This window comes from Annulohypoxylon truncatum, assembly GCF_022578515.1.
Source record: "Annulohypoxylon truncatum strain CBS 140777 unplaced genomic scaffold F4807scaffold_1, whole genome shotgun sequence".
NCBI classification, from domain to species: domain Eukaryota; kingdom Fungi; phylum Ascomycota; class Sordariomycetes; order Xylariales; family Hypoxylaceae; genus Annulohypoxylon; species Annulohypoxylon truncatum.
This window is the reverse complement of record NW_025953787.1, coordinates 318,486-346,363: the sequence shown is the minus strand read 5'-3', so window position 1 is coordinate 346,363 and position 27,878 is coordinate 318,486. Positions and strand designations below refer to the sequence as shown.

The window sequence follows — 27,878 nt, the reverse complement described above, 5'->3', positions numbered from 1 at the left end:
AGGCCATCCCTACACACATTTTGGCGACTAACGTCGTTGAAAAGTCATATTAGTGAAATACTTGGTATTTTTGCTGGATACGGCATCCTACAGCAAAGAAACATCCTCCATAATATACGATGCGGTATAAATTCCAACGTTTTTTCGTCGTCGGGAAGGTTAACGTTGGCCCTAGCCGCCTCGTTCATCCGACACAGAATATCATTCAGTTCGCCTCTCGAGAAATATTCCATTACCATTACGGCCCCAGCATCACTATCGAAATCGTGGAAGTTGTTATATCTACCCGGGGCAAGAACGTTGTTCGGGAGATCAACAAGCTGGACAAAATGTTCACACGATTTGAAAGTCACCTGCGTATAACTTTTAGCTACATTTCTAACCGATTTGTTTGGGAAGATAGTATAAGCGGGAAACCTACCGCCATCCAACTCATCTCCATGCGGAAATGGGGGTCATATATCTGAACCGGTAGCTTGACTGCAACATCGCGCAAGTGTCGGTTCTCTTCATCTGTTACCTGCCATAGAGTTACAATTCCTGAAGAACCGAATCCCATGACCCTTCGAAAATTTATAAAACTCGCATTATTATTGAAGAACTCTCGGGTATAGCGGTACGCTGCTCGGGCGTCGTAAAATGTTAAATTCACTTCTGGGTCCACCTGTCGTCGGAACAGTTGAACTAAAGAAGTCAGACTTATTACTAACTCATACACAGGTACCCAAATATGGTGATTATACATACGCAACGGTGTGGCCATGATGGCTGTCGATGTAAAGACTGTTCTGAATGATACAAGACGACTCTATACGAGCATCACGGAAAACTTACACAACAATATTGTTGAGATGCGACATGTTCAGGGAATAGACTTTTGATAGGTTCCAGCGTGGATTCCATTGTCCACACGATTGACATTGCCCAGTGCATAAGACAGATACGGGAGCGGTTGTTTTCGGTAGGAACAAAGACGTTACAGCACACGATGTTTCTTTTACGGGAGGAACGTTAAGTCCACTAAGGACAAAGGCAGTGCCTGTTGGAACATGAAGCAATAATAGAATATCCTTGAATTGAGTATTTACCTAATTTCATAAGCGAGAGCTTTGAATCTTTTCGACATATTATTTACTTGGATAAGTGCCCATTTTACCCCTTTAACTACCTCAGTAAAATGCAACGACAATACCGTATTTCGTAGCACTACGCGCAAATGTTGGACGGTTATGAAGTATTATAATAGGAAGATTCATCAATTTAAGTACGATGTTACTTATTTAAGGGCAATAAAGTTGTTGTTAAGCTGTAGTCGAAAAAATAGGGGCTAGCTTGGATATTGAGAATTCTCATTGAATTCCAGTTCCTGTATCTCTCAAGAGATAATATAATCATTTCTGGATAGTGAATGACTCTTAATTAGGTGTAAAATCTAAATTCCTTGACTCCAAACCCAAATATACAGCACGACAGTTGTTCTCGACATTGATCGACGATACGGCCTCAGTAAGCACCACATAAAGCTATTTTTACTCGGACTTGGTCAGCACCAAACAACAGACTCCGGCCCCGCCCAAGACCGGGTATAAGCTCAGCGGCGTCTGAACAACATTCGGGAATGCCGAGTCGGCGCATTTATTATCAGCGGCATCCCGTCGTGGCTGAGACGCCGAGTTCCCGGCTTATCCCCGTGCCGAGATTGTCGGGGCGCTACGTAGGGCAAAGAGACGGCGTCTAGAGCTAAGCTCCAAGCCATGCGCGGGGTTATTGGTCAATGGGTATTTCATTACCTAACGGGTCGGGTCTCAGTAATCCTCTTGCAGCTTCTCATCCGCTCATAAATAATTGTCTTTCTCCCGAAAGATTGTGTCGTCGAAATATCAAATCACCTCTTGCGATCTTATCAAGAAGTAGCAGCAGAAAATCAATCAGGTATCAAGATGTCTAGCCAAAACCTCGCCACCCTCGATGTGAGTACCTACTCATCAACTCCGTTGAATTCAGCGATGCTAACTCATGATGATTAAGGCGACGCTAGCCGAGAACTTGCCCGACCACTCAAAGCTGCTCTTCGGCGCCAAGACCCTGAACAAAATCACCTTCGAGCAGATCGCGCAGGAGCTAGGCCGCAGCGAAGTCGCCGTTGCCGCCATATTCCTCGGCCAGGCCCAGGCCTCGGCCGAGGACGTCGACAAGCTGTCGAAGGTCCTCGGCGTGCCCAAGGAGCGCCTCGAGGCGTCCTCGATCTCGGCCATCCCGAACCGCGGACAGGCCGGGCCGATGCCGCCCAAGGAGCCGCTCGTCTACCGGCTGTACGAGATCGTGCAGAACTACGGGTACGCGTTCAAGGCGGTTATGAACGAGAAGTTTGGGGATGGGATCATGAGCGCGATCGCGTTCTCGTCGAAGGTCGAGAAGGAGGTTGATGGTGATGGGACGACTTGGGTTAATATCACGCTGCGGGGAAAATGGTATGTTTGATTTTGACGTGGTGCCTGTGATGGCCTTCCCCCCTTTGTTTTGCGTTGCTGACATTAAGTATCTAGGCTCCCGTATTCTCGTTTTTGAGTTGGGCGATAAGTGGAAATATTCTGGCTTTTGCACACGACGCCATTTCAAAGCCCCTACGAAGAGCGTTGATGTATGAAATGAAATGAATCAGCATGTTTGGTAGTATCTAGTTTATTTATCAAGAACTAGCTACCTAGTCGACTGCGCTATTATCAACAACCCCCATATCAGCAAAATATTATCTAGGCATAGGGGGAATAGACACTAATGAATTATAAATTGCGATCAACGCTCCCTAATCGCATGACCCCGTAAACTTTTCCAAAAATATCTCGTGACGAATTACATAGTAGAAGAAGAGTATTCTTAACAGGACAGTTGCGTGTCGGCGTAGGAATCTTCGAGCCCCGACCTCCTGACTCAAGGGTGAGCAATATTGCTGAGGTCTAGTCCAGCTGTGCTGCGAAGCCAAAAGTCGATTCTCGTGCCTTTGTCATCGACGAGGTAGGACCTGTTTTCGAAGTCAAGAGGGTCACCTGCTCTGTCGCCACATTGCGTGAAGTCGGAGTAGAGCATATACACGGCTACATCCCTATTCCCGATCTGGGTAGGCGCCGTGTTCTTGACGAGTAGAGTACAAGTCCCGTTGATTTTGAGGAGGTTCCAGTCATTGGGGTCATTAAGGTTGGTTTGGCCGTTTACTATACCGTATCGAATTAGCGGATTCATGTTACGCCGTGTATTGGGGGTATGGAAGGAGAGGCAATGATGATGAGCTTGTAAGACCCCATCCCTCGATCGATTTACTTACGTTGCCAGAGGCCATTATGATCATTAACATCGAGTTCCATGTTAATGCAGTCGTCACATAAAGCCTGGTTCTTGTTGTCGGTGTCGACACGATTGCATTCGCTGTATTGTACATAATTGTGTTGCTCCTGGCTCTTAGGAGTCCAAGCACCAGCCCAGTTGGGCTTGATAGGTTGGGAGCGGCTCTCCAGCTGTCCTTGGGGAGGCGGCGCGGCGAGGACGGACAGCGGGAGTAGGAGAAGGGTGAGGGATAACATCTTGATGATCAAGGAGGTAACTTGAACTTGTCGTTAGGGCTGAGGAATTTAGTAGGATTGGGCGGTAAAACTATTACGATTTGCAATACTGGGAGTTAGAGTAGGCAGAAAATAGATGGATATTCTATCTAATATTTATACTAAGAATGTTAACGTGAATCTAGCTGTCTAAGGATTCACTCCCTGCTATCTCACCTAGGTGAGAGGTCTAACGTGCATGGAGTATTGAAAAGGTATCATACAAATCCTAGTAGATTTCATTTGTGATTCTTCAATGTCGGGTTTCACGAACCATGATCTGACTGAAATGGGCAGACGTCGCCGATGTTGGTGCGCTATGGGCTTTGCGAGAAAGCAAGGGCTGCTGTCTAGTAATATATTATAATGATGCCGACGCCCTGGGTAATCTCATTTTGAGTAAGGCTTGACTTAGCTTTATATTCGCAAGCAGTCTAGGTCTTCTCATCACTCTCAATCTCATCTTTAATCTTCTGGCGCTCGGCCGCAGTGAATGATCGTGAGACGAACTTCTAAGTAAATGGTGTTGGTGTAGTTGATATCCGAACTAGCGACGAGAAACATGTAGCCACACCCCTGATTTAAGAACTAATACGTGACATTAATTTACCATCTCAGACATTTTCGTCGCTCGGATTCGTTCGATTGCTCTTGACAGATGAGAATGTCGCCTTCGGCTCCGTTACTTTCCAGATTGGTTCCACGTTCATAACACGGAACCTTTTCTGCTCGTAACTCTTCGTGGCGATCCAATTGCTGACGAGCGTGACCACAACTACTAACACGATGCCCATGCTTGCTACTAGCGGCGCTATGATGGAAAACACCGTGAACCCGTAGCTTGCGTTTTGGAACGCCTCGTCGGTCTGGAGTCTGTCTACGCCGAGACCGACCTGCATCGCCGTCAGCACGATGACCACGTAACCTAGTATCGTTGCTAGGGCGGCGAAGTTGTCGCGTATTAGATCAGCGTAGACCGCGTGGGATGCGACCTTGGAGTAACCGCGCAAGAGGAATCCTAGTCGAAACCGGTATACCTTATTCAGTCGGCTTAGGCGGAGCTCTCCGTACCAGTACCTGGGGTTGACGAATTGGTAGTGGTGATTCCCCAGGATCTCCTTCGCGATAACTTTCCATTGCGCCCACTCGATTTCCTCGGGCAGCAGTCTCTTATCCTTCGCAAGCTTGAAGTCGCTCTCGTACGCGATGAGCGCCGTGTACGAGAAGAGGAAACCTCGGGCGCATTTCACTAGTTCGTCATCTTGGATATAAACCTTCCAGAAATCCGGTTCGAAGAGGTATAACGGAATAGGTTTTAGGTATATGCGATTCTTCGACCAGACAAGATGGAGTTCTGGATCTTCGGTGATGAAGATGTCTCTTGAGATGAGAACCTGGTGATCTACTACCGGTTAGCATTCTGTGGTGCATCATCAAGTCTTACTTTTGGGCGCAAGTCTCAGTTTCGCGTTACCCCACTGAGCGCCTCCTATAGTGGCGTCCACGGAAGTCTGTGGGGTGAAGAAGAGATAAAAGACTCACTAAACGGGGATTAGTATGCATTGATTACCGAGCAGAAAGGGCGGGCTTGGAGTCTTGACAGAGCTCCTTTTTGGTGGCATACCGTAATGGGCGAGGTGGCATCGGTCGACCGCAGATCCAAAGCCAATCTTGGACATTGTTCAACCTTGTAACGAGAAGTTCTCGTTCGAAAAATTCTGGGTCGGGCTTAGGAACGATGATATGGTCATCCTTCGTGCGATGTGTTGCTGGAAGCAAAGTCGTGAAGTATGTTGACTGATTTCCCGCGCGAGGCTCTCGCGACCCAAGTACTCGAGTGGTGAAAGGAACAGGCGATGTAGCCATCGTTGACGATTAATTCGTTCGGAGTTAGCTTCTGAGAGTCGAAACGTTCATTCAATTCATCTTCACAACGTCTAGCTGTTTGCACTTCGAATACGAAGCGGAAAGATCCTCGTTTTCATCGCGACGGGCTGGAGCCTTGTTCATATGGAAATAGCTGGCTCGCATAGATTTTACACTACTGTACGTCATGTTATATGCGCGCTCAGCTATTCATTTCGATTGGAGCTGTGTCGTAGCTGAAGGCCGAATGACAGCGAATGATAATAATGTACATTCTCGCCTGTTACAGGGATTCCAGCCTACCTATTAATAATATCGGCTGCTATCCTAGCCGCGGCGCTTGGGCTTCTAAGTCCTAGGGCCGGAGATCACCACCAGATTCGATCTCAATCTGTCCTGCTATTCCCTTTCCTGCCTTATGCCAATACCGCAAGCTTCGTTCACCCTCGTCGCCTTATGAGAATATCGAATCACCCTGTCAGCCCAGGCTGTTGTAAAGTCGGTACCTAGGTGCTTACGCATCACAGAGCCTCGATGGTTTGGGATAGGTATGCTCGTTCTCTAGGTACCTAACAATTGCAAGGTACCTGGATAGATTCACAAGCGAAGGGCGTACCTACTAATCATTAATCAAGAAATGAGGCGTCCGCGCGATTCCATCAAAGAGAGGCTAGAAATGCCTAGAGGCTTTAATAAGATGACAGGCTGCTTTAGTGCTGACGAGCTGAGCCTGCGGCAAATGCGGTATCCGATTTTGGTACGAAACGATCAGCCGCACGCAGAATGAGACCATTGCGCCATCTTATTAGTTAGGCTAATGGGGACTTTTGGGGGCCGTCTCTCCATCGTCCGGGGTGCGTCTGTCATCATGGAATATAACTTGCGATGTCCCGGCGTAGAACCTTCGGGCTTGAATTTCGCTGAACGGTTTTTGTCTCTGTTTTCGGATTTGCAGTCGCGTCAATATGTCGCTGCAGCGCTCCGCTACTACGCGGAAAGCCCCGTCGGGGCCTGCGAGGAGGAAGAAAGATTATGGTATCGTTCAGCAGGGGATCAAAGAGCTTTACCCGCTTGATAAGCAAAATATCGAGCCGGAAATAGAGTGAGTCTACACGCGAAGATATGTTACTTCAATATTCTGATTCTGATCGCTCACAGTATCGTTTTCGTACCCGGCCTGGGCGCTCACCCGGAGGATAGCTGGAAGTCCGAGAGCACCGGCTTTAACTGGACTACAGATGGATTAGTTAGGGACTTCCCACGAGCGCGCATCTTATTATACATGTACGAATCAGCATGGACCGGATCTCTCAAAGTGAAGCAGTTTATGAGTAATATCGCAATGACCTTGCTCAACGGGCTGAAGAGCAAGAGAGAGGTGAGCGAAACATGAAGACCTAAGCCATTTGTTTCATGCTAATATGGACGTGCTAGGACCGTATACAACGGCGTCCCATTGTCTTTATTGGGCATAGTATGGGTGGCCTTGTAATTGCGAAAGCAATAACAATTGCTGACTCTCGACGGGATAAATTCCCCGTCATGTTCGAAGCCATCGCGGCTGCTATCTTCTTCGGGACACCGTTCAATGGAGCAGCCGCCGCCTCTGCGGCAGCTATGTACGCATACTATGCTGAGAAGATCGGCACGGCTTACTCTTCCAAACTGTTAGATTTGATGAAGCCTGGAGATGAGGGACTTCGAGAGCTTAGGCACGAATTCATGCGCCTCGTAGGGAAGTTGAATCCCAAGATCGAATTGCTATGTTTTTATGAAGAGCAACCGACCGATTTCTCAAAGATGGCAGGCCTGCCTAGCCTCTTCGGATTGAGTAAACACGCGATTCCGAAATCATTCGCCGATTTCGTTACGCGAGACTCTGCGACGCTTCCTGGTGTCGACGAACAAGGCTTAGCAGCGAACCATCGAGATCTTGTCAAGTTCGATGGGCCGAAGGACGACATGTGGAACCAGTTTGTCAAGGACCCTTTGAAGAAAATAATCCATGGCGCACAATTAGCAGTCAAAAATCGGCTGAATTCTGTTCGCGACATCGACCGGTCAATGATAAACGGTATTATGGAAGTTCTGGATGGCGCGCAAGTTTCCAAGAAACGCAGGGCTTTAGCACAGACATTTGCGCCATCTTCTTGGATTACGAAGGAAGCTGAGTATAAGGAATGGCTATACAACCATGGACCGAATGATGAGGAACGTGTGGTCCGTAGCGCCGAGTGCTTATGGATACGGGGACCAGAAGGCAGAGGAAAGACCAGTGCGTCCTTAGCTGCCGTTGAGGAGATCGAGAGGATCAGCGAGAAAGACACCAGCCAAGGGCCAGTTCTACTTGCATATTTCTTCTGCGACCCAGCGGCAGATTATTCTACAGCCGAGGACCTTCTTAAGAGCCTCATCACGCAGCTGATCAACCAACAGGAAATCCTTGCCTCTTACGCGAAATCGTTCGCCAAGAAGAAGGGTGAAGAAAATCAGTCACGAGCGCGGGTGACTGTAGAAAACCTGTGGCAAACTCTTCAAGATATGCTTACAGACGACTTCATCGGCAGTAAAGTTATCTTCGTTTTGAATAACTTGCATGTGCTCCCCGAAGATTGGGATTCTACCATCAAGTTGATGGGGTACTTGAAAGAGGAATTGAAGAACGGTACCAATGGCTCAAACGCGAAGCGGGTCCCGACTAGATGGATGATCACGAGCAGAGAAGCCCATAACATCGGAGAAGCGCTGAGTACCGAGGGTGTCCGCCTTATCGATCTCGAGGACGAGAAGTATGGCGACCAAGTCCAAACAGCCCTACGAAAACGTGCGAAGGAGCGAGTTGCGACGCTCGAAAAGGAGAAGAATTACAACAAGGCACTTGCGTATTTCGCGAGCAGCCTTATTGGGAAGCGCGCGCAAAATACACAATGGATTGATATTACATGCATTCAACTCCAAGAACTCCCGCAGGCTGAAAGCGACCTGAAAGTTCGGCGGGTACTCGAAAAGATGCCTCAAGATCTAACGACGCTTTTGACTAACGCATGGTTCCAAATCTTGAAGGCCAACGAGGTGGATGTCGAGAAAATCAAGGAGATGTTGCGAGCCCTTGTTCTCACATACGAAGATCCTACTGAAGCAGAACTGGGTGTGCTCGCCGGCTTTTCCTCGAACGATAAGGAGAAAGCTGAACTCCGAAAATTCGTAGAAAAGTGCAAGCCCCTTTTAGTTATCAGACGAACGAACAATACGATTAGCTTCATGAACGTCGTCGTCAAGACACATCTGCTAGAGAATGCTAATCAACTGCTCGGGATGTCGGATGAAGAAAAGAAGTGGCAGCACGGTGTCCTCGCGCTCCGGTCATTCTCACATGTGAACGACAGCTTTGACTTTCCTGTCGCGGAGAAGCCACAAGGGAATGAAGAGGATGTAAATGAAGAATCTCATGATGAAGATGACGAGACCAGCCAAGACGAGGATAGTGATGACGAGGAGGAGGAGGAGGACGATGACGACGACGACGACGAAGACAGTAACAGCGAATGGTCAAGTGAAGATGACTCAGTGGAAGAGGATCCCGAGGCTGACATCCTTCGTGACAAAGCTCGTAAGTTAGTTCGTCTAATCCAGTGTTATCTCAAACCCAGAACTCAACCCCAAACATGAGAGCTCATTATATGGGTACTAATCGCCAATGCATCGTTGCTGACTGGATTATCCTAGTTCCATATACGGTCAAGTATTGGCTTCGTCATGCTAGTAAGGCCACGCGTGAAATTGCCGAAGACTTGAGCTTGGAAGAGTCCTTCTGGAAGCGTGATTCCATTATTCGACATCGCTGGCTCGTCGAGTACTGCCGAATGACTAGCGTTTTTGACAACTTCGACTATAGGACGATGACGGGCCTACGTATGCCCCCCTGTTTTCTCATCAATGATCGCCGCTGACTAACGAGGGTGTAGATATCGCCGCTTCGGTTGGTTTTAGGGAACTTGTCGCAGCGCTCATCAGGAACGGCTACGAGGACCAGATCAAAACACACGACTCGTTGGAAAATACACCAGTGAGTGCCAATTACCTCTGATCGCTTCGTTTCTTATTGACGTTCGCTTCTAGTTGCATCTAGCGGCTGCGTTTGGGCGCCCGAAGATTGTCGAGGTGTTGCTCGATAAGGGTGCGGCGATCGATGATGGGATTGAAACACAAGTCGAAACAGCTTTGCACATGGCTGCCTTTGATGGCCAAGTCGAAGTCATGAAGAAGCTACTATTGAGAGGAGCAAATGCCAACGCGATAGCTGACGAAATCGGACCGGTGGTAAATGCAGCGATCTCCTCAGGTAACCGAGCATGTGTTGAACTACTTGTCGAGCGCGGTGTCTCCTTGACGGTGGATCGAGATGACCTTCAAGCACCCCTTGCACATGCCGCATCCTTGTCTGATATATCCATGTTTGGGTATCTCGTCGAGAAATATGCGGACAAACTACCTGCTGAAGAGTACAGTAAAGCCTTCGTCAAGGCTGCGGAGGCGGGCCGAGTCGAAGTTTTCAATAAGCTGCTCGAGTTTCAGCACAGCCAAGAATACTTTCAAAAGGCTCTCGACGCAGCTGTGGACGACTGGAGTTGGGATGTTGTCTTAATTCTCCTGGACAAACGTACCGGACTTAATTGTGATGGCGTCTTCTACGAAGCAGCTACATGCACGGAACCTCAGGATAAGCTTCTTGAAACGATATGGGAGTACACCGGCGGGTCGATTAGCCGAAGCACGCTCAATAATTCTCTTTATGATGCTACCGACAGGGAGAAAGAATCTACAGTAGAGCTGCTTCTGAAAAAGTTTGGGGCGGACCCTAATGCTACTGGCGAAGAGTAAGTCGACGAATCAAACAAGGCACCTGGTATTATAAATCGAAAATGCTAACAGAACTGAAGATATGGTAATGCTCTGACTGCGGCCGCATACGATGGGACGATGAACATCGTCCGATTACTTCTAGGTGCCGGCGCCGACGTAAATGCTCCTGAGGGTTGGGCGATTCAGACAGCTGCTACCGAGGGTCACTACGATGTCGTTGTGGAGCTTCTCAACCATGGAGCTGATGTAAATGCCTTCACCAAGAACGAGAACTTCGAGGCTGGGACGGCGATCCAAGGGGCGTGTGAAGGGGGCAAGACAGAGATAGTCTCCCTACTTCTCGAGCATGGCGCTGATCCAAACCTAGGAGGAGGTCCTGATAGTCCGCCTATCGCAGCAGCCGCGATGCGTGCTGAGGAGGATATTGTCGAACTCCTAGTCAAGGCAAGAGCTGACCTAGATGTCATCGGTCAGTCAGATCCTTCGGGTACGCCGCTGATTAGCGCTGCCGCCTATATGCCCCAGTCATCGCTACAGCTGATGCTCGATGCCGGAGCTAACATCAACCTCCCGGATAACGATGGAGATACCGCTCTCATTGTAGCTGCAACCCGAGGTGAGGAAGAAGCCGTTTCGTTCTTACTTGATCACGGCGCAGACATCATGCATTCGAATAAGGACGGAACGAATGCGCTACAAACTGCGTTCGAAAACGACAATCGAGAATGCCTAAAAGTCCTCATCGACCGCGTCTCTATTCTGTTCGGAGTTCTCAAACATTCTATGGACTCGGGAAACGCCGAGGTCACTAGCGTTGTCAGAAGCGCGTTCAGTAAACCACAAGAGCTTAGTTACGACGAAGAACCTCAGGCAACCCCGAGGGCTGTAGAAAGAGTTGAACCGCCGTCAGATCATAGTGTAGATGAGCATAACAGTGAGGAGGAGGACGACGACAACGACGACAACGACGACAACGACGACAACGACGACAACGACGACGACGACGGCGACGACGACGAAGAAGAAGAAGAAGACTCCACTACTTCTGATCATCAAGAAGATACTGAGGAGTTGCCCAACGATGGCCATGAAGGGACTTTCTTCGACTCTCATTCGACTGAGGACCAGCCCCGGGAAACTGACACCTTGGATTTTGCCCAGATGTCAGAGCAGCTCAAGTCTGCCCTAGCTAGCCAGGCAGCGATGTGGAATAAGATCACGGAGAAGTCGCCTACAGAGGCCTCCGTGGAGACACAAGAATCAAATCATGAGCCAAGCGGTCAAGGACGGAGAGACGACGATTACCACCACGTAGACCAAACCGGGAGAGAAAACTCCCAGCCAGTTGGGCAAGCTGGAAAGCAAGCAGCCCTCCAAACAGGGATTGGGCAATGGACCGAACAAATTACGCAAGGCTTGAGCGAGCCGGTTTCACTGGCCATCGAATTGCCTGCTCAAGACTATATCAAGAGGAAGCCTGCACCGATCGTCTCTTATGAGGGTAAATCCCAATACAGCCATACACCCTCTCCAAAGCCGTCCGAATCATCTGCTGGGCGTTTCCAGGCGCCTCGAGTACCTATTAGTCAAGAGCAGACCATTTCCCCTTATCGGCCAGACGAGTCCACCCCTCAACCTTCCGCATCATATCAAAATACGCATTCATACCAGCAAAGCCAGTCGTCAATCCCCACAGGCCAGTACCAGAATTCATCCAAATACCAGAGCAGTAGCTCCGGATATGGCGGCTCAACTCAATACCAATCACAAGCAAGCCAGTATCCTACCCAGCAAACCACCTTCACCCCTTACAACCCCGACTCGTATAACCAGTCTCAGAAGCAATCTAATCCGGTGGCTGCCTACCAGGGCCAGGCGTACCAACAAGAAGACTGGCAGCATCAGGGATACTATGGGAACACTTCAGGGCAGCAGTACATGGAGAATCAGTATGGAGGAGCCGATTGGGAGCAGACTCGCCCGCCGCTCAAGCCGCAGCGGTCGTCATTCTTTTCGGGCGGCGTGAAAAACACCCTTGATAAGGCGAAGTTCATGGGGAACGGCATGTTTGGGAGGAAGTAAGTGGTCATGGACAGCACATGGACATTGTAGGATATATTGGAAAACAGGGGTAGGAGTTTAATGATGGAAAATGTGTATGATATTTAGAAGTGTACGAGAAGGATTACATGTATAGAGATCTCAAACATATATATCTGCCACGAGCATTTCTGCTCACACATTTCTCACTTTGATCTGCTACTACATACCTTACACAGCACCTCTATGCTAGCTTAGATGTATCTCATCAACTGTTCGCTAAGTGGAGGATTCCATGTCGATCAAGCCTGTGTACATGTTTCTAGGACAGGTGCATGTTGGTCGGTGTTTTTGTCAATGATGCTGCTCCAAGAATGATGGTAAGTAGAGCGAACCCAAGCACTCTTAGCAAATATAGTTGATATAGAGGTGCTGGAAAACAGTATGTGTCACTAACAAACTAGCCCAGGAGAATGGGAACGCATGGAGAATTATACCAGATAAACTGTAACCATTGATAGCAAACACCGTGGTAGATAGGCACCCCTAAGTCACCGTGCCTTAGGTAACTAGTTAAGTTGAAGAATCCACGTAATGTACCAAATTTTGAGTCACTGCCGCAACAGCAATCATGTGAACCCAAATCGGTTCAGCTCAAGGCCCTCGTCACCCTCATCACCGCCTTGCTACTTCACAAACGAAAGGAACCACATAAAAAGCCGCACAAAACCTTGTTGTATTCCATTTCTTTTGTCTTCTTCTCGCGAAACCCCCCATTCGCAGTTCACATATATCAGTTTCGTAGATATAATAGCTCAGAGTCCATTTACCCAGATTTTTGAACACTTAACTCCATTTCAAATACAGAAGTCCTAACAGCCTCACTGGCGAGACTGTTAAACGTTGTCCATGCCATCACGGATAGATTTATGTAGGATCAAGAAATTGTAGGCTGCGCTTGTGGTTATCATTTCCTACTCTTTCTTTCTAACACCACGAACCCGTTATTACCAGTCTAATAATGAATTCTGGGTATTCTCGAAGTCAAGCTGTGAGGCAGCTGGACGTCTCATTATCAATCATGTACACACATGCTAACATGCCCTTTAATGCACCCATAAGGACGCTCTGAAACGGCCTCAGCAATCCCTCTCATGTTGATATTAACTACCTACCCTCACTATCGTTAGTAGCTTATAATCACCTAAGTAGTCAGGCGCATTCGATGTAAATTATGTGACTCTGGATTGAGAACCGTACAGTACGTATCGATAAACGTACCTCGTCACCGGCCTTTCTAACATCTACTTTCCCACGACGTTTCCTCTCTTGCTCATACATAATAATTTCACACGTTTAATATGTAATTTTGATATCACGCTTCCAAAGTTTTGTTCAAATCACTACATCTTGTACACCGAGTTCCGTTCAACACCGACCATTTTCCATCCCTCGACGGTTTTTCAACCAAGAATAAGCATGGCACCAGTGACGCGAGCAGCCAAGAGACGTGCTCTCCAGTGCCAGGAGGCACCAGAAGCCCCGGATGCCGAAGACCCCAATACGAAAAATAGCACCGACGTTGACGTCGACGTCAAGTCCCGCTCTCATGTTCACATCTCTTCCCTATATGATAAGCGCGTTGCGCCACCACCTTGTACACAAACGAAGCTATACCAGGAAGCTTCGACTCAAGATGGTCGTAATGAGCAACGCCATCCAGTCTCTAGACTCGTGTTGCCCCCTCTTCGACCTGTCATCCATGAACGAAACGTCTATGGACCAAGTCCGTTGGATGTTATTCAGACTGTTCTGACCGAACATGACATCTCCCCAGGAGGTGGGTTGCTCTTCTTGCCAACATACCCAGTATAGAGTATGCACTGAAAACGTTACAGATACCTCGGCATTCAACCAAGCTTCGTTAAAGCACATGGCGCAGGAGGCCTTAGTGTACTTAGAAAATGAAGTTTCTAAGACACCTTCTGCTATCTAGAATTCTAGGTCTTAGTAAGATACCTCACGCTCAGGATGGTTCCGAAGGATAGCTTGGTTGATGAGACGTATTGCTCAGTTGTTATGGACGTTCTCTTGGAAGGTTAGTAATGATCATATCTCCCACTTAGCATCTGGATTATTACTTACGATGCTTAAGGCTAGACGTATGAATGCAAGACACGGTCACCCCGGCCTAAGTGATACTTGATACATCGGCCAATATAAATCCAAATACATGTCTTGCAATGTTTGATTAATATTTTCCCCATGGGAATGAGCCTCTTAGTTGAGTGATAGTTTACCATACCCAGCAGTGCCAGTTAAGCCTGACATTGTCATTAAGTTACCCCTTAATCACGTGATACACACCGCCACGCCCCTTTTACAATTCGAGCCCCTTTTGCAGAAGAAGCATACTTAGTCCCTCACCGCTAAGTAGGAAATAACTAATCCTAAGCCTAGGTAGCCATTCAAACTGTACATATCAATCTCATCTAAGCATGAGTTGAAACCCACTAAGCCAATGGCAAAGAGAAGTCAATTAAAAAAAAAGATTACAGGTAAGGTTATTCTTGCCCCATTCCACCCAAAAAAAGAACGCGAAGGCACTTCAATAAGTGCTTACCTAGGCGCCTCGCTTTTTCCGGATAGACTCTTCCATCTTTTGGATGGTACGACTTACTTCATGGTCGTGATATCCGCCTAACTTGCTCTTGATAACATCCAATGGTGTCAGGCCGTCATCAGCTTGCAAATCCGGGTCCACCGCACCCGTCTCCAAAAGCAGTTCAGCGACGTCACAGTCCAGCCGACCCGCTGCCCATCTTAATGGTGTTCGACCGGAGTTATCCCTTGAGTCGAAATCGATTTTGCCAGAAGTTCCAAATTTCACGAGTACTTCTACTGTATCCCCGAAATGGCTACCTACCGCGTATGAAAGTGTAGTTCGACCCTCAACGTCGCGGCTGTTAGGATCGACGACGTCGAGCGAAAGGAGCCATTCACACATTTCTGGATGCTCAATAGCATACGATAATGGACTCCGCCCACAATTACTCCTTGAGTATGCGTCCACGCGTCCAGTTTCGAAGAGCATTTGCGCCCCTTTCTTAGATCCCGATTCCACTACATAGGAAAACGGCGTTCTTCCCTGCCCGTCGTATGATTCAGGGGAGATTCTTGGGCATGTAAGGAAATTTCGAAGTATCTTAAGGGACGTTTCCTCGTCCCAGTGCCACATACCATCAGCGCAAAGATGATGTAACGAGGATTTCCCGTAACCTTCTTCGATTTCCCGTTTAGACAATGTTTCAAAATGGGCTTTCAGGTTTATTTCATCTTCCCTATCGTCGTTAATTTCTTCGCTCTCCTGGAGCATCCATTCGTCGACGTCGTAGTAATAGCTCCAGAATCTTTCTTCGACAAGCAACTCATCGACATCACAATGTATTGGTTGATTGTAATCTTGAATCATCGGGTCGACCTTCTCGTGAGAAAGAAGCCACTGGATGACATCCGAGGCGTGGTAACGAACAGCCCACGACAATGGTCTTCCTAAGCCGGGTTCATATCGATTCAGGTCTTTTCCATCGGCTAGGACCTTTACTAATGGAAGGAAGTTGAGTCTTATGAAATCATAGAAAAGGTTACCACAAGATGCGATTGGTGATAGACCAATTCTACGAAATGGGTACGTTTTCCCACTATCAGAAATTACCATGCTTTCGCCTTCTTGCGATGCCTTTGCCATATATATCGTTAGCAATTGCCTTCAAATCGTGGAAGTCAACCTAAAAAGTTATTTAATGGATAATTTTGAAAATCAAAGACTTACCGGAAGACCTAGCTCGCTTACACATTCAAGATTCCCGAATGTCATTGCAGCTACTAAGGGAGCGCCATACTTTCCTCCTTCAATCTCTAAATGGCGTGCTCGGTCAGGGTGGACACAGACTAAATTAGGAAGATCAGCCGTGGCAAGGATACAAAGCAATTGTGAGCTGGCTTGGTTTGTATTAAATACAAATAAATACTTATCCCATGAACTGCTAATAAATTCGTAATGTCCTATTATTTGATTCTTATCAACAGGGAAAAAGTAGCGGTAAGCCTTTATCCAAGTATTGACCGGAAAGTCGGAAAGGAAGTCTCGCTGTTGTATTCCAAATGACTGGGCTTTTTCGGCGTGAAGTAAAGTCCCACGAATCGCGTAATGTGATAAGAAGGGATTTGGTCGTGCACTCTTTGGTAACCCACTTCCCGGTTCTCGATGACGTGCTACAAGTTGAACTCCTTTATAGCAAATTTTTTTCAGCTTATCATGACTTTCGCCAGCGAATGAGCCTTCTAAAGATGGGTATAGCTCCTGATATCCCCTCTCGCCTAGAAAATAGTCTCGAACGGACTCGTGGATGAAGTGTGTGGTTGATTGACGTCTAGGAGAATATACGATTTCCACAAGACCTTTAGAAGAGCCGATGATGAAGCGACGCATTCTTACTTTCAAAGTTTCATATTCGTCATTATTCAGTGGGCCACCTAAACGAGTGTCTTCACGAAGTCCGTGCTGGATTGCGAAATAAAGTTGATCTGCAGTCAACGGCGAGATCGCAAATAGTACCCATTGAAGGCATAAGCGTGTGGCTTCCCTATCTTCGGAATCTTCTGTATCCCCGGAATTTCGGGCCAATATTTCGCGATACAAAGCGCTCAATCCTTGGGGCAATTCGTCTAGTCGTCCTTCAAGGGTCTTCATATCTGCCTCCCCTTGGTCGAAATCCTTCTTTACCCTGTCGATTACTAACTTGACATAAAGAAAGACGCTAGAGGACTTCCGTAATAGTTTGTCTTGAATACGAATCGCTTGCTCCCGGTCCACAATCTCAACATAATCAATGAGTTCTGAGTCGATATAGCGTCGTATATCCAATACATGTTGAGACTGTTCTTCGAGGATCAGACTGATACTATTTCCAATAGAAATGTTTGGGTAGTGTCGGCTAGAGAAACATAACTTGAAACGGCTCCCTGATTTAGTAGCTCTCTTGCTGATTCTGCGAAAGTGGGTAACCATGAGCCGGATTTGGTCTTCGGGACACTCATCAAGCGCATCGATATAGCATATCAATGGCTGATCGCCGAGTTCCTCGATAGATTGTTCCAGTAAGTTTTTAAGATGTTGTTCTTTCCATCCACCCGCCTTGATAGAGTCCACGTTCACGTCATCGAACACCCTAATGAGATCTTCAAATATTCGGAGGATGCCCCACAAGAGTGCCCTGTAAAGACCAAGCGTTGTCTTTTCAAGCTCAACTCCTCTCACATTGAAGAAAAATGAAAAAATTTTCGCGCCTGGCATGATTCTAGTCGATTCCTTGTATAGGAAATTCATGATGGTCGATTTCCCTACGCCTGGCTTGCCTTTGATCCACAGAATGTTATCATATGTGGAACCTTCCATGGGATTCACCCAGTCATTGTACTGGGTTGTCTCCAAAATCCAACTACATGTATCCGGATTGGCCGACGAAACGTTTTGTCGTCGAGCATCAATCTGTTCAAAGCATAGGGCTTCAAGGACTTTCTCTAGCCGTTCCTCTGTGTTGTAATTGGGGTTATGCTCTTATTGCAATAGATACCCGGTTAGTAAATTTATCCCATTCTACACAATGGAGTAGACGTACCGATTTTCCGCCGCATTCTAGAAGGCTCCGTATCAGCATGTATTCCAGCATACATTAGACTGATTTCTCTCGAAATAGCCATGAAAGAACCGTCATTTGGACCAGAGAACTTGTTCAAGTAGAAATGATCCGTATTTAGGCCGGTACGACCCCAACCGGGAATATGGGCAGATGCCTCCTCTACTACCTGAATCACCAATCAAATAAATACCAGCCAAGTAGCTTCAATAACAGGTACTTACTATTCCTTTGAAGAGCCCTGGAACTCCGGCCTTTTCCCCATAGTCCGATTCAAGTTGCTCAATGAAACACCACGATGGTATTTGTAACTTGTTCCTCAGTTGACAAAATTCATGAACCTTTTCCGTGAGGGACTCATTATCCAATCCCAGATCGTCAATTACCTTATCGTTGGAACCGAGAAAGGATAGTAACCGCGAGACTATTTTCGCGAGAGATTGCATTCTAGTGCCCCTAAAAGGGGTCCCTAGGGCAACAAAACCAATCGTCTTTAGTGGTAGATATTTCAGGTCGTCCGTGCGATCAGCGTAAAGCAAACTCTGTTAGATATATTCGAGTTAGTGTTCTAGCATACTGGGAAGGGATGAAAAGGGGATCAAGCTGCTCACATGCATGACAACCAAACCACCGAGGCTATGGGCGATGAATAGTATGGGACGGTCTAGTTCCTTAGCCCGAACGCCGTGCAGGGTCCTTGCTAACTCCTCGCCCAAGAGTCCAAGATGTGTCTTAGGGGCATCAATATGCCATCGTGATTCGTAACTATATGCCATAATTCGAGCGTTTGGCACAGCGGCGGGGAGCATATCGGGGTCTTTAAGCCAGTGAACTTGTTTATTGTGACCTTTCCAGACCCACGACCAGTCCACATTCGATCCAAGGCCATGGACAGCAACGATGCTACATCGAGATAATTAGAAAGGCTACTTTTCGGGGACGAAAGGGATCCTACTCAAATCCAATCCTCTCATTAATAGAATCATGTTGTCCAGGGTATAGGAATTCGAGAGGCGGTCGGGAGGGCCGTTCTGGCATCTTGGTTTGAGTGGCTACCTAGGTCTCGTTGATATCGAGAGACTTAATTGAACGTGTTGGGTTACTTGATGGTGAAGAAGAAAACTTAAGCAGATGAGGTTGGGCATCTACTCATAGAACAAGAGCCAATTAAAACTCAAGTATAGATATTCCGGTCTTCCGTCCTCCCGAGGTCGCCTGCTCAGCCTCGGCGCTCCAGCTCCCACAATGATCGCAACCAGTCTAGGCAAGACTGTTTAGTTTTTGGTTTGCAATTTCCAGAGGTAACTCGCTCCTCCCGATAAAAATTCCAGGCGAACCATGGATACGATTAAATGACGGCGCCTTTTTCTAGCCGCCGGAAGAAAAGGCACATTGAAGGGCACATTGAAAACACGCCTCTTGGTAGACCGTAAGGCGTAAATTTATCATATTTCTAATACGTGGGAGAGGTTATATAAAGGTATATATATATATATATATATATCCGTACGAATAGGGGTAAGTTTGAATTAAACTACTCTAATGGTAGTTGTACCTTCATAGAAGTGTATTAGTAAATTGTTTGATAAGGCGCCAACTTACCGATGTAAGTACTTAATACGTAAGCTGTGATGAGTAGGTAGGTAGGTAAGGGCCTTCTACCGGCAGAGTCACATCAATAAACGCCACCTGCAACAATTAGCTGGTCTTGTAAGTACAACCTGTCTTGATATTGAAGCCATCCGAAGCCTTGAGGTTAATTCGTTGGTTCTAATTGGATGGGCACTACCCCACCTAGAAGCACCTTGACTAAACCATTTTAGGCAGTTTAGGCTCACACCGCTTTCGTCAGCCACAATGAGTGATAGCCACAATATGCCAAGCCAATGGCAGAAAAAAAAGTTCTGAAGATTAAACTTATCGGTTGGAAAAAGTCAACATCCAATCAGCCAACCAAGTATACCAAAATCCAATTGCGGCCGCAACAATGGGTAAAAGTAAATTGAAGGTCGCCCTCGCAGCAGAGAAAGGCATCGATTTCAAGAAATTGAAAGAGAAGAAGAAGCACAAGGAGAGAACCAAGAAGAGACAAGAGAGAGAGATCAAGAATGGAGGGGCACCTAAACTAGACGCTGCCGATGAAAATGATAGCGATTGGGAGGGTGTTAATGAAGAAGATGAGGTCGAGGTCGAGGGCGGCACATCGATCTTAGATGACGAGGCTGAGGAAGTTGATGATGATGAAGATGAAGAGGAAGATGAGGAGGGAGAAGGTCCTATCGACTTCGCGGCCGTGGACGAAAGCGACGACTCCGACTCTTCCATAGATCTCGAGGAAAAGATAGAGCGCCCGCGGAAATCCGCACTGAAAGCCAAAAACGCCAAGCCAAACGGAGATAAGAAGAAACCCACAGACGAGGACGAAGAGGAGGACGAGGAGGACATACCCATGTCGGACCTCGAAGACCTACCCGACGAAGAGAAGGATGACCTAGTCCCGCACTCCCGCCTCACCATAAACAACACCTCCGCGCTCCTCGCCTCGCTGAAGCGAATATCCATACCGACCGACAAATCCGTGCCGTTCGCGACGCACCAGAGCGTCGTCGGCGTCGAGCCCACCGCCGACGGCATCGAGGACATCCAGGACGACCTGAAGCGCGAGCTCGCCTTCTACGCGCAGAGCCTGGACGCCGCGAAGCGCGCGCGCGCCCTGCTGAAGGCCGAGGGCGTCCCGTTCTCGCGGCCGACCGACTACTTCGCCGAGATGGTCAAGGACGACGGACACATGGAGAAGGTCAAGGCGAAGCTCGTGGAGGAGGCCAGCGCCAAGAAGGCGTCGGCCGAGGCCCGCAAGCAGCGCGACCTCAAGAAGTTCGGCAAGCAGGTCCAGGTCGCCAAGCTGCAGGAGCGGCAGAAGGCCAAGCGCGAGACGCTCGAGAAGATCAAGACGTTGAAGAGGAGTGAGTACCCCTTTGACCCCCTCTCCCCTCTTTCTTTTTCTCAACCCCCCCGACCCCGACCATTTACTATATACCCCTATACTAACGTCCACATCTAGAACGTCAAGAATCCTCCGGCGACCTCGGCGCAACGGAAGCGGACCTCTTCGACGTCGGCGTCGACGCCGAGCTCAGCGCCCACAACGCCAAGCGCGCCTTCTCGCGGGGCAAGGACGGCGAGCGCTCCGGCCCCTCCTCCTCCGCCACCAGAGGCGGCCCCAACAACAAGCGGCAGAAGAAGAACGAGAAGTACGGCTTCGGCGGCAAGAAGCGGCACGCCAAGTCCGGCGACGCCGTCAGCTCCGGCGACCTGAGCTCCTTCAGCGCGCGCGGCATGAAGAGCGGTTTCGGCGCCAGGGGAGGCAGGGGAGGAAGGGGAGGAAAGTCGGCGCCGAGGCTGGGCAAGAGTCGAAGGAATGCCGGCGCTGGGAAGCGGTGATCTTAGATGAAAAAGTGGGGTTAGTCTAAAAGTGCTTCTCGGGTTGTAAGAAAAATGGGAATAGGTTAATACGCGGGATTTGGTCTTTAGCTGAGGGTCGTAGAGATACCAATCGAATAGCCTCGGATTGTAGTTCGTGGATGGATCAGACGAGGCTTATGCACACAAAGACGACCTCAAATTTTCACGTCATATATTTGGAGTGTTATGCAGCATCGCTCATCACGAGGGTATATCGTATTCCAAAGTCCATACCATAACTAGAGTCAATAGACAGGCCTTTTCTGTACAACCCCTTTTCCCCTTTTCCTTTTCTAAAACCCTAATTTTACTTGCGCTTCGCAATCCTCTTCTGCGCCCTAAGCTCTTTCTTCATCCTAGGATCCACAATCTTATACCTGCCCTTGACACCCTTCGGGCGTCCCTTGATACCCCTATTCAGGCCCCTCGCCACGACCAATTTAGCCGGCTGCTTCGGCTTCTTCTTCGCGGCCTTGGCCAGCAGCCTCGATATGCTATCCGCCTTCTCCTTCTCGGTCAGGCCCTCCTCGTTGGCCAGGAGGTCGGATTTCTTCTTCAGCTTCTCGAGGCGCTGGGCGGCCTTGAACTTCTTGCGGGCCTTGGCCTCGCGGACCTTCTTGATGGGCCGGGCGTTCAGCGCGCGCGTCTTCTCCTTGATGGCCGCGGCCGCGGCTTTGGTGATGGGCTTCTGGGGCTTGTCGTGCCGCGACTCGTCGTCGATGAACCAGTCCGGCAGCCCGTCGCGGTCCCGGAAGGCGTGCTTGTTGAAGCCGTCGTCGACGACGTCGTAGTTGGTCTTTTGGCCTGTTGCGAGCTGGTGCGCGAGGGTCATGGCTTCGGCGGTGATGATGTCGATGTCTGGTGTACTTGTTAGTACGCGTTATGAAGTGTGGGAAGAAAGAATTTAGGTCTTACCAAGTCTTCCGTCTGCTCGGCGTTTATCTTGATCTTCCCAATCGTCATCTTGATCTTGCTTGACAACCTCAAACCCATCTTGATCATCATCTTCAGATTCAGAAGGAACCTCAACCTTGGCTTTCTTAGACTTTTCCTTTTTAGCTTTTGTCTCCTTTTTCGTTGAAATTGTCAGTTTATCGACTTCAGGAACCTCATCCTCATCAACATCCATTTCGTCGGCTTCAGGTTCATCGAGAATTCCCGGTATATCTTTAAATATGTCTTGGCTGAAAAAGTTTGTGGCTCGTTTTGAAAGACCTCCAGACCCCGTTGGTTGGTTATCTAGGTCGGTAAGAAGTGGCTTGGAGGGAGCGTCGTCTTCATCGGAATTATCGCTACTGTCTTCGTCCTCGTCTAATACCTCATCGTCGCTAGACTGTTGTTCATCTGCTGATACGCCTTCCCACTCGCCGTCATCGTGTTCCTTCCTAGCTTTCTTCGCTCGGAATTTGGCATCTGACTCTGCTTTCCGTTCCCTGTATTGGTCATACATGTTATCGAGTTCCCGTTCAAGACGATCTTCCTCTTCGTCCGACTCGTCATCTGTGTCACCCGAGGAGCCGATACCACTATCTTTATCCTTTTTTGACTCGTTTATCATAGCCATCTTTCCCTTTACAATCTTGTTGGCTACGCCATGCTTGTCAATGGGCTTTAGAGCAAACATGGAGTCGTGACCAGAAGGGCCGTCTTGTTCCATGCCGATATCCATAGGAGCAACCATATGTAATTGCATTCGCACGATCTCCTTTTGCTTCTTCTCATTCTCCTTTCGTCGTTCACGCTTCTTTTTGGCACTATCCTTGTCCTTCAGTGCTTGTAATTCTTCTTGAATCTTCAGCTCCTCATCCATAGGTTCAACTTCTGCAACTTCTTCAGGTTCAGCAGGCTTTGTGGTCTTTTTAGTCGGCAACCCGAAAGCTTCGCGAGCTTTCAATCTCCATTTAAGCAGGAGTTTGAATTCTCTTCGACCTAGAACTTTCAAATCCGCGCAACATATCCTGATTTCTTCGGTTGTGTCTGGCATCTTATCCAATGCCGCGAGCGCCACATCACCATTACGTGGTTGTTCAAAGGAGAGTTTGTTGTAGTTGCCAAGGATCGCTATAGGATCAACGGTCTCGATGAATTGACTTGCTGGGATTTCCTTGAATTGTGTATAGTCGCCTTCCTCGTAACCACCTCTCTTCCTCTTCTTGATCTCAGGCTTGAAGACCTTGGCCTCGTTGTTGGGCGCCGAATCAGCGAGTTCAGCAAATACTGCCCGCGGGTCAAGGAACTGGGGATCGATATGTTTGGGAGCCTTGAATCCACGACACACGACGAAAATTTCAGCAGAGACATTTCGGGAGGATGGAGGTTTCGTCGATTCAACTTTGGTGAATAGTTGATTAAAAACCCAGAGAAGCTTGTTGTACTCTTTCGATCGGAAGACCTTTGTGACGAACGTGCCACCCTCGACTAGAAACTCTGTCGCTAATTTCATAGATTGGAGGGCCAGTTCTGCCTGGTTGAAGGAGTCCTGGACCCAAGCGGTACCGACGTTTGGCGCACCATCGTGAAGTACAGTATCGGCCTTCCATGTCTTCAAGTGTTGCCTAATCGTCGCGCGGCACTTATCGGTGGTAATATCGCTTTGGAAGGTTATGACCTTAGGAATAGGCTTGATGGGAGAAAGATCTACACCAACGATGAGGCTGTTGGCCGGCATGGCCTCTGCCGCTACCTGACACCATGACTATGACACAAAGTTAGTGGACAGCTCATGGTATATATAATACTTCTCAAGGAACCAACTTACTCCCGGGGCAGCGCAAAGATCCAGAAGGACCTTACTCTTCTCGAGGAAGCCATACTTCTTGTTCAACTGGATTAACTTGAAGGCGGCACGGGCGCGGTAACCTTTCTCCTTCGCTAACTTGTACCATTTGTCAAGACGGCCTTTTCCGTGCTTCTTCTGAATCGCCATGCCGTTTCAAATAGCCGGCGCTTAGCCAAAAGATACGTCTCGAGAATGATTGACACTGGCGGTTGTCAGCGCAATATGTTCATGTGTCCCGCATCAATTGGCAGATTCTTTATCGTGCATCTTGAAATTTTTGAGGGATTGTTCCCCCGATAAGCTTATCAGTGGGTCTAGAACGTCAATTCTGCGGCCATCCGCGTTCCACCTTGTACCTATGTACCTAAAAACTCTGATACTGTGGAAGGTGCGATTGGTAAAAATAGCTGGCGATGATTGGTCAGATTGGCGTGCCTTATTACGGGATCTAGTAACAGTTGGGTCTAACATCCGTCGCAGCCACTAGATTTTCAGATTTCGTGGTAGGAACACAGTGTTAATACGCGTCCGCACCACGCTAAGGTCCAAGCTCCAGAGGTCATTTCCTCTTTTGGGTCGTGTAAGTGGTTTTTTCGTGAGCGCGTCTTTTCGCGGGCGTGTCGTTCTTACCTTAGTACTTGGTGCCACTTCTTACTTCCGAAACGGAACCAACCTTTCATCTTTTCCCCACTACAATTTCAACTTCTGCTTGTTTCCTTCCGTAATCAATTCCATCTCTTAGTATTATTCCCATCATCTTCTCCATTATGAACAATATCTCATACGCATATTCGTGTTAATGTCGCTCGAAGTCTGGCGTTGAAAATCGAGGTGCATCGGGAGCATTAGGAGCATCCGCCCTTCTCCTTGTGGAATTGTACCTTGGGCTGTTGGGGCCGTAGCTGTAGAAACCGAAGATACGATGGCAGATGATATGGATATGTCGAACCCACACCTTCTCTCGCCCCCGCGGGCGAACAATGGAAAGGAAAGAAGAAACCCGTCCATCACTCCAAGAAAGTTCAGACGATTCTTCACTCCTCGCTCTCGAGTCCCTACACGAATTAGCCCGGCTAGACAGGCTCTCCAGGATCTCGCTGTACCCTTCGTCAGCAACCGATATCAGACTCCTGCTCCTTCCAGCCCGCTGCTGCCACCCACTGAGGACCATCAACGGGATGAAAACATTGATCACCTAGATATTCGATTGCCCAAGAGACGAAAATTTCAGCACACTCCCGATTCTTCACCATGTCGACCTTCTCTAATGCCCGACCCAAACAATGGGAGACTAAGCCCCTCGCCAAGCACCAGGTCAGCATTGCTTAGCCCAATTAGGTCTCTGCAAGCAATCGAGGAGAATATCGACTCGGATCAAGATGAGAGCGAGGATGAACTTCCACCCCAGCCAAGGCCATTGAGACGCTTAGTTCCCGTGACTAGTCGCGGCTTTGCCGGCCAGCTCGCACAAAGACAGTTGGGAGGAATGCCTCGTGCTGGACGCTCGTATATGTCATTTCCGACCTCCGACTGGAGGGTCCATACCGCCGACTTTTATTCCAGGCCTGACGACGTTCATTCATGTGTCAGTCATGACGGCCCGGGCAGATGTATTCCGTTTTGCGCGGCCGCATGTCACAGAAACAGTCTCACGGCAGTAGGAGATGAAGAAGGCCGTGTTCGCTTACTTGAGTCTTCCGGTGGCCCAACAGAGCCATTCAGCAGGATACACCTATGTTTCCAAGCTCATAGCAACGCCATCATCGACCTAGATTTTTCAGATGATGATCATCGTCTCGCCACTGCCTCTGGTGACCAGACTGGACGAGTCATAGATATGATGACGCAAACTCCAATCTCAATCCTCCAGCATCATACCGCCTCCCTTAAACAAGTACGATTTCAGCCAGGAAAATCCAATAGCAGTGTGCTCGCAACGTCTTCTCGTGACGGCAGTGTCCAAATTTGGGATCTCCGTTGTTCAGGACCATTAGTACAGGATGTTCTTCCCCCTCAGGACCGTGAAACTGCCCTACGATTCCGACGTCCGCCGCCAAAACAAGGTTGTGCCGTGAATAGCCTCTACCATGCTCACGCACGTACATCACGTCAAGTTCAACAAGCCACGGCTGGACAGGGGGATACTCCATCACGTCGTGAGCTACCTGCCCGCATAGGCGATGTATCTGTGACAACTCTGCAATTCCTTCCCGAAGGGCAAGAACACTTGTTACTCACAGCCTGTGAGGCGGATGCATCTATTAAACTTTGGGACATTCGATCTATTCATTCCTCCCGTCAGAAAGTCCCCTCCGCATTGTCGGCAACTACTCCTCCTTCATCGCACCTAAATTGGAGGCCGTTTGGCATATCGTCTCTAGCACTGAACACGGACGGCTCTCGGTTATACGCACTCTGCAAGGACAACACCGTGTACGCGTACTCGACTGCTCATCTCATACTAGGTCATGCGCCAGAACTTTCTACGCGAAACGGCGAACCACCACGACGTCGCCACAACGCAGTAACTCATCAAGGTCTAGGCCCGCTGTACGGTTTCAGGCATCCTTCATTGCACGCATCAAGTTTCTATGTCAAATGTGCCGTAAGACCAGCGCGTGATGGTAAAAGTGAAGTTTTAGCGGTAGGGAGTAGCGATAACTGTGCTATACTATTCCCTACGCAGGAACGTTACTTCAGAGACGACCTATCTGGCGCGATGGGCGCTCTTAGTCTGGACAACTCAACCATAGCCACATCGAATCAGCAATCGACTCCAATCACGCCTATTGAACCAACGGTTCGCAGACCGTTGTTTAGGACCAACAGTACGGTTGCTATTTCGGCGCGACTCAACGATGATATTCCGATTGTGAAGAAGGGGACTCCGCTTGTCCGAGGCCACGAAAGTGAGGTCGGCGCGCTGACTTGGACGAACGAGGGCAAGCTTGTTACGGCAGGAGATGACTACTTGATCCGCTGCTGGAGTGAGGGGAGAGAAGACGCAGAGGACCTGAGGACTGGAGGTGAGGGTGAAGGTAGACGGTGGGGATGCGGATGGGCGGAAGTTGGAGAAGATTGGGATGTTCCCGATGATGACGAGGAGTAGAAGGCTTGAAAGGAAGTGAAAATAGGAGTGGTGGGTCGTACATACAACAAGCATGGCATGGCGTTAGGTGTTACTGAGCAGGCATCGAGCATTAAGCATCTGAGCATTAAGTTTCAAGGCGGAACTGAATACCCCCTTTCCATAGTAAGGTAACGGGACACTGCTTTACACGCGGATTGATCATTATACATTTCCTGATATTCAAAAAATCGTGCCTTGGCTATTGATAAGTGACTTGGTATCTAGGTAATTTCTCCAAATGCCGATTTGAAGGGCGAAAGCCTCAGGTATAATAACTCAAAAGACCTTATGCGTTTAACCAGTCCAGGGGATATATCAATTGCAGCCTTAGGCGGTATGTCCCCTTTTCGAAGCTTCCTCGGAGGTAAGAAGCTCGTTAACATTATGGCGAACCATGTATTAATTATCATTATTATGGGCCAATACTACAGCTTTTCTACCTA

General features: G+C 48.4%; 9 protein-coding genes across 9 annotated transcripts; 4 read left to right on the top strand and 5 right to left on the bottom strand.

Moving 5' to 3' along the window:
* Positions 1-9: 9 nt before the first annotated feature.
* F4807DRAFT_403966 (uncharacterized protein) lies at positions 10-322 on the bottom strand. Its single transcript, XM_047996065.1, has one exon. It carries the CDS (start codon positions 237-239, stop codon positions 45-47), a length of 195 nt encoding a protein of 64 aa, XP_047859130.1. The 5' UTR covers positions 240-322; the 3' UTR covers positions 10-44.
* Positions 323-1,848: 1,526 nt separating this feature from the next.
* F4807DRAFT_3228 (Cyanase) lies at positions 1,849-2,828 on the top strand. The gene is made up of 3 exons (XM_047995168.1): positions 1,849-1,970; positions 2,029-2,471; positions 2,547-2,828. Exons 1-3 carry the CDS (start codon positions 1,941-1,943, stop codon positions 2,566-2,568), a joined length of 495 nt encoding a protein of 164 aa, XP_047859129.1. The 5' UTR covers positions 1,849-1,940; the 3' UTR covers positions 2,569-2,828.
* Position 2,829: 1 nt separating this feature from the next.
* On the bottom strand, positions 2,830-3,894 carry F4807DRAFT_3233 (uncharacterized protein). Its single transcript, XM_047995177.1, has 2 exons — positions 3,323-3,894; positions 2,830-3,212 (listed from the first exon to the last, which is right to left on the bottom strand). Exons 1-2 carry the CDS (start codon positions 3,576-3,578, stop codon positions 2,932-2,934), a joined length of 537 nt encoding a protein of 178 aa, XP_047859128.1. The 5' UTR covers positions 3,579-3,894; the 3' UTR covers positions 2,830-2,931.
* On the bottom strand, positions 3,677-5,462 carry F4807DRAFT_466187 (uncharacterized protein; the record flags this gene model as incomplete). Its single annotated transcript, XM_048002355.1, has 3 exons — positions 3,677-4,998; positions 5,041-5,133; positions 5,198-5,462. The coding sequence occupies 3 exons, from the start codon at positions 5,460-5,462 to the stop codon at positions 4,211-4,213; spliced, it is 1,146 nt and encodes a 381-aa protein (XP_047859127.1). The 3' UTR covers positions 3,677-4,210.
* A 483-nt stretch (positions 5,463-5,945) lies between these two features.
* Positions 5,946-12,648, top strand: F4807DRAFT_3225 (uncharacterized protein). Its single transcript, XM_047995166.1, has 7 exons — positions 5,946-6,564; positions 6,621-6,840; positions 6,897-9,072; positions 9,189-9,374; positions 9,428-9,528; positions 9,582-10,339; positions 10,403-12,648. The coding sequence occupies exons 1-7, from the start codon at positions 6,428-6,430 to the stop codon at positions 12,405-12,407; spliced, it is 5,583 nt and encodes a 1,860-aa protein (XP_047859126.1). The 5' UTR covers positions 5,946-6,427; the 3' UTR covers positions 12,408-12,648.
* A 5,270-nt stretch (positions 12,649-17,918) lies between these two features.
* Positions 17,919-19,812, bottom strand: F4807DRAFT_3196 (uncharacterized protein). Its single transcript, XM_047995142.1, has 5 exons — positions 19,214-19,812; positions 19,020-19,144; positions 18,676-18,967; positions 18,289-18,606; positions 17,919-18,233 (listed from the first exon to the last, which is right to left on the bottom strand). Exons 2-5 carry the CDS (start codon positions 19,100-19,102, stop codon positions 18,015-18,017), a joined length of 912 nt encoding a protein of 303 aa, XP_047859125.1. The 5' UTR covers positions 19,103-19,144; positions 19,214-19,812; the 3' UTR covers positions 17,919-18,014.
* Positions 19,813-19,887: 75 nt separating this feature from the next.
* On the top strand, positions 19,888-21,706 carry F4807DRAFT_403954 (Ebp2-domain-containing protein). The gene is made up of 2 exons (XM_047996064.1): positions 19,888-21,027; positions 21,126-21,706. Exons 1-2 carry the CDS (start codon positions 20,052-20,054, stop codon positions 21,503-21,505), a joined length of 1,356 nt encoding a protein of 451 aa, XP_047859124.1. The 5' UTR covers positions 19,888-20,051; the 3' UTR covers positions 21,506-21,706.
* On the bottom strand, positions 21,707-24,578 carry F4807DRAFT_403952 (AdoMet-dependent rRNA methyltransferase spb-1). Its single transcript, XM_047996063.1, has 3 exons — positions 24,285-24,578; positions 22,442-24,221; positions 21,707-22,384 (listed from the first exon to the last, which is right to left on the bottom strand). Exons 1-3 carry the CDS (start codon positions 24,450-24,452, stop codon positions 21,834-21,836), a joined length of 2,499 nt encoding a protein of 832 aa, XP_047859123.1. The 5' UTR covers positions 24,453-24,578; the 3' UTR covers positions 21,707-21,833.
* A 564-nt stretch (positions 24,579-25,142) lies between these two features.
* On the top strand, positions 25,143-27,623 carry F4807DRAFT_403950 (WD40 repeat-like protein). The gene has a single exon (XM_047996062.1). It carries the CDS (start codon positions 25,228-25,230, stop codon positions 27,412-27,414), a length of 2,187 nt encoding a protein of 728 aa, XP_047859122.1. The 5' UTR covers positions 25,143-25,227; the 3' UTR covers positions 27,415-27,623.
* The last annotated feature ends 255 nt before the right edge of the window (positions 27,624-27,878 follow it).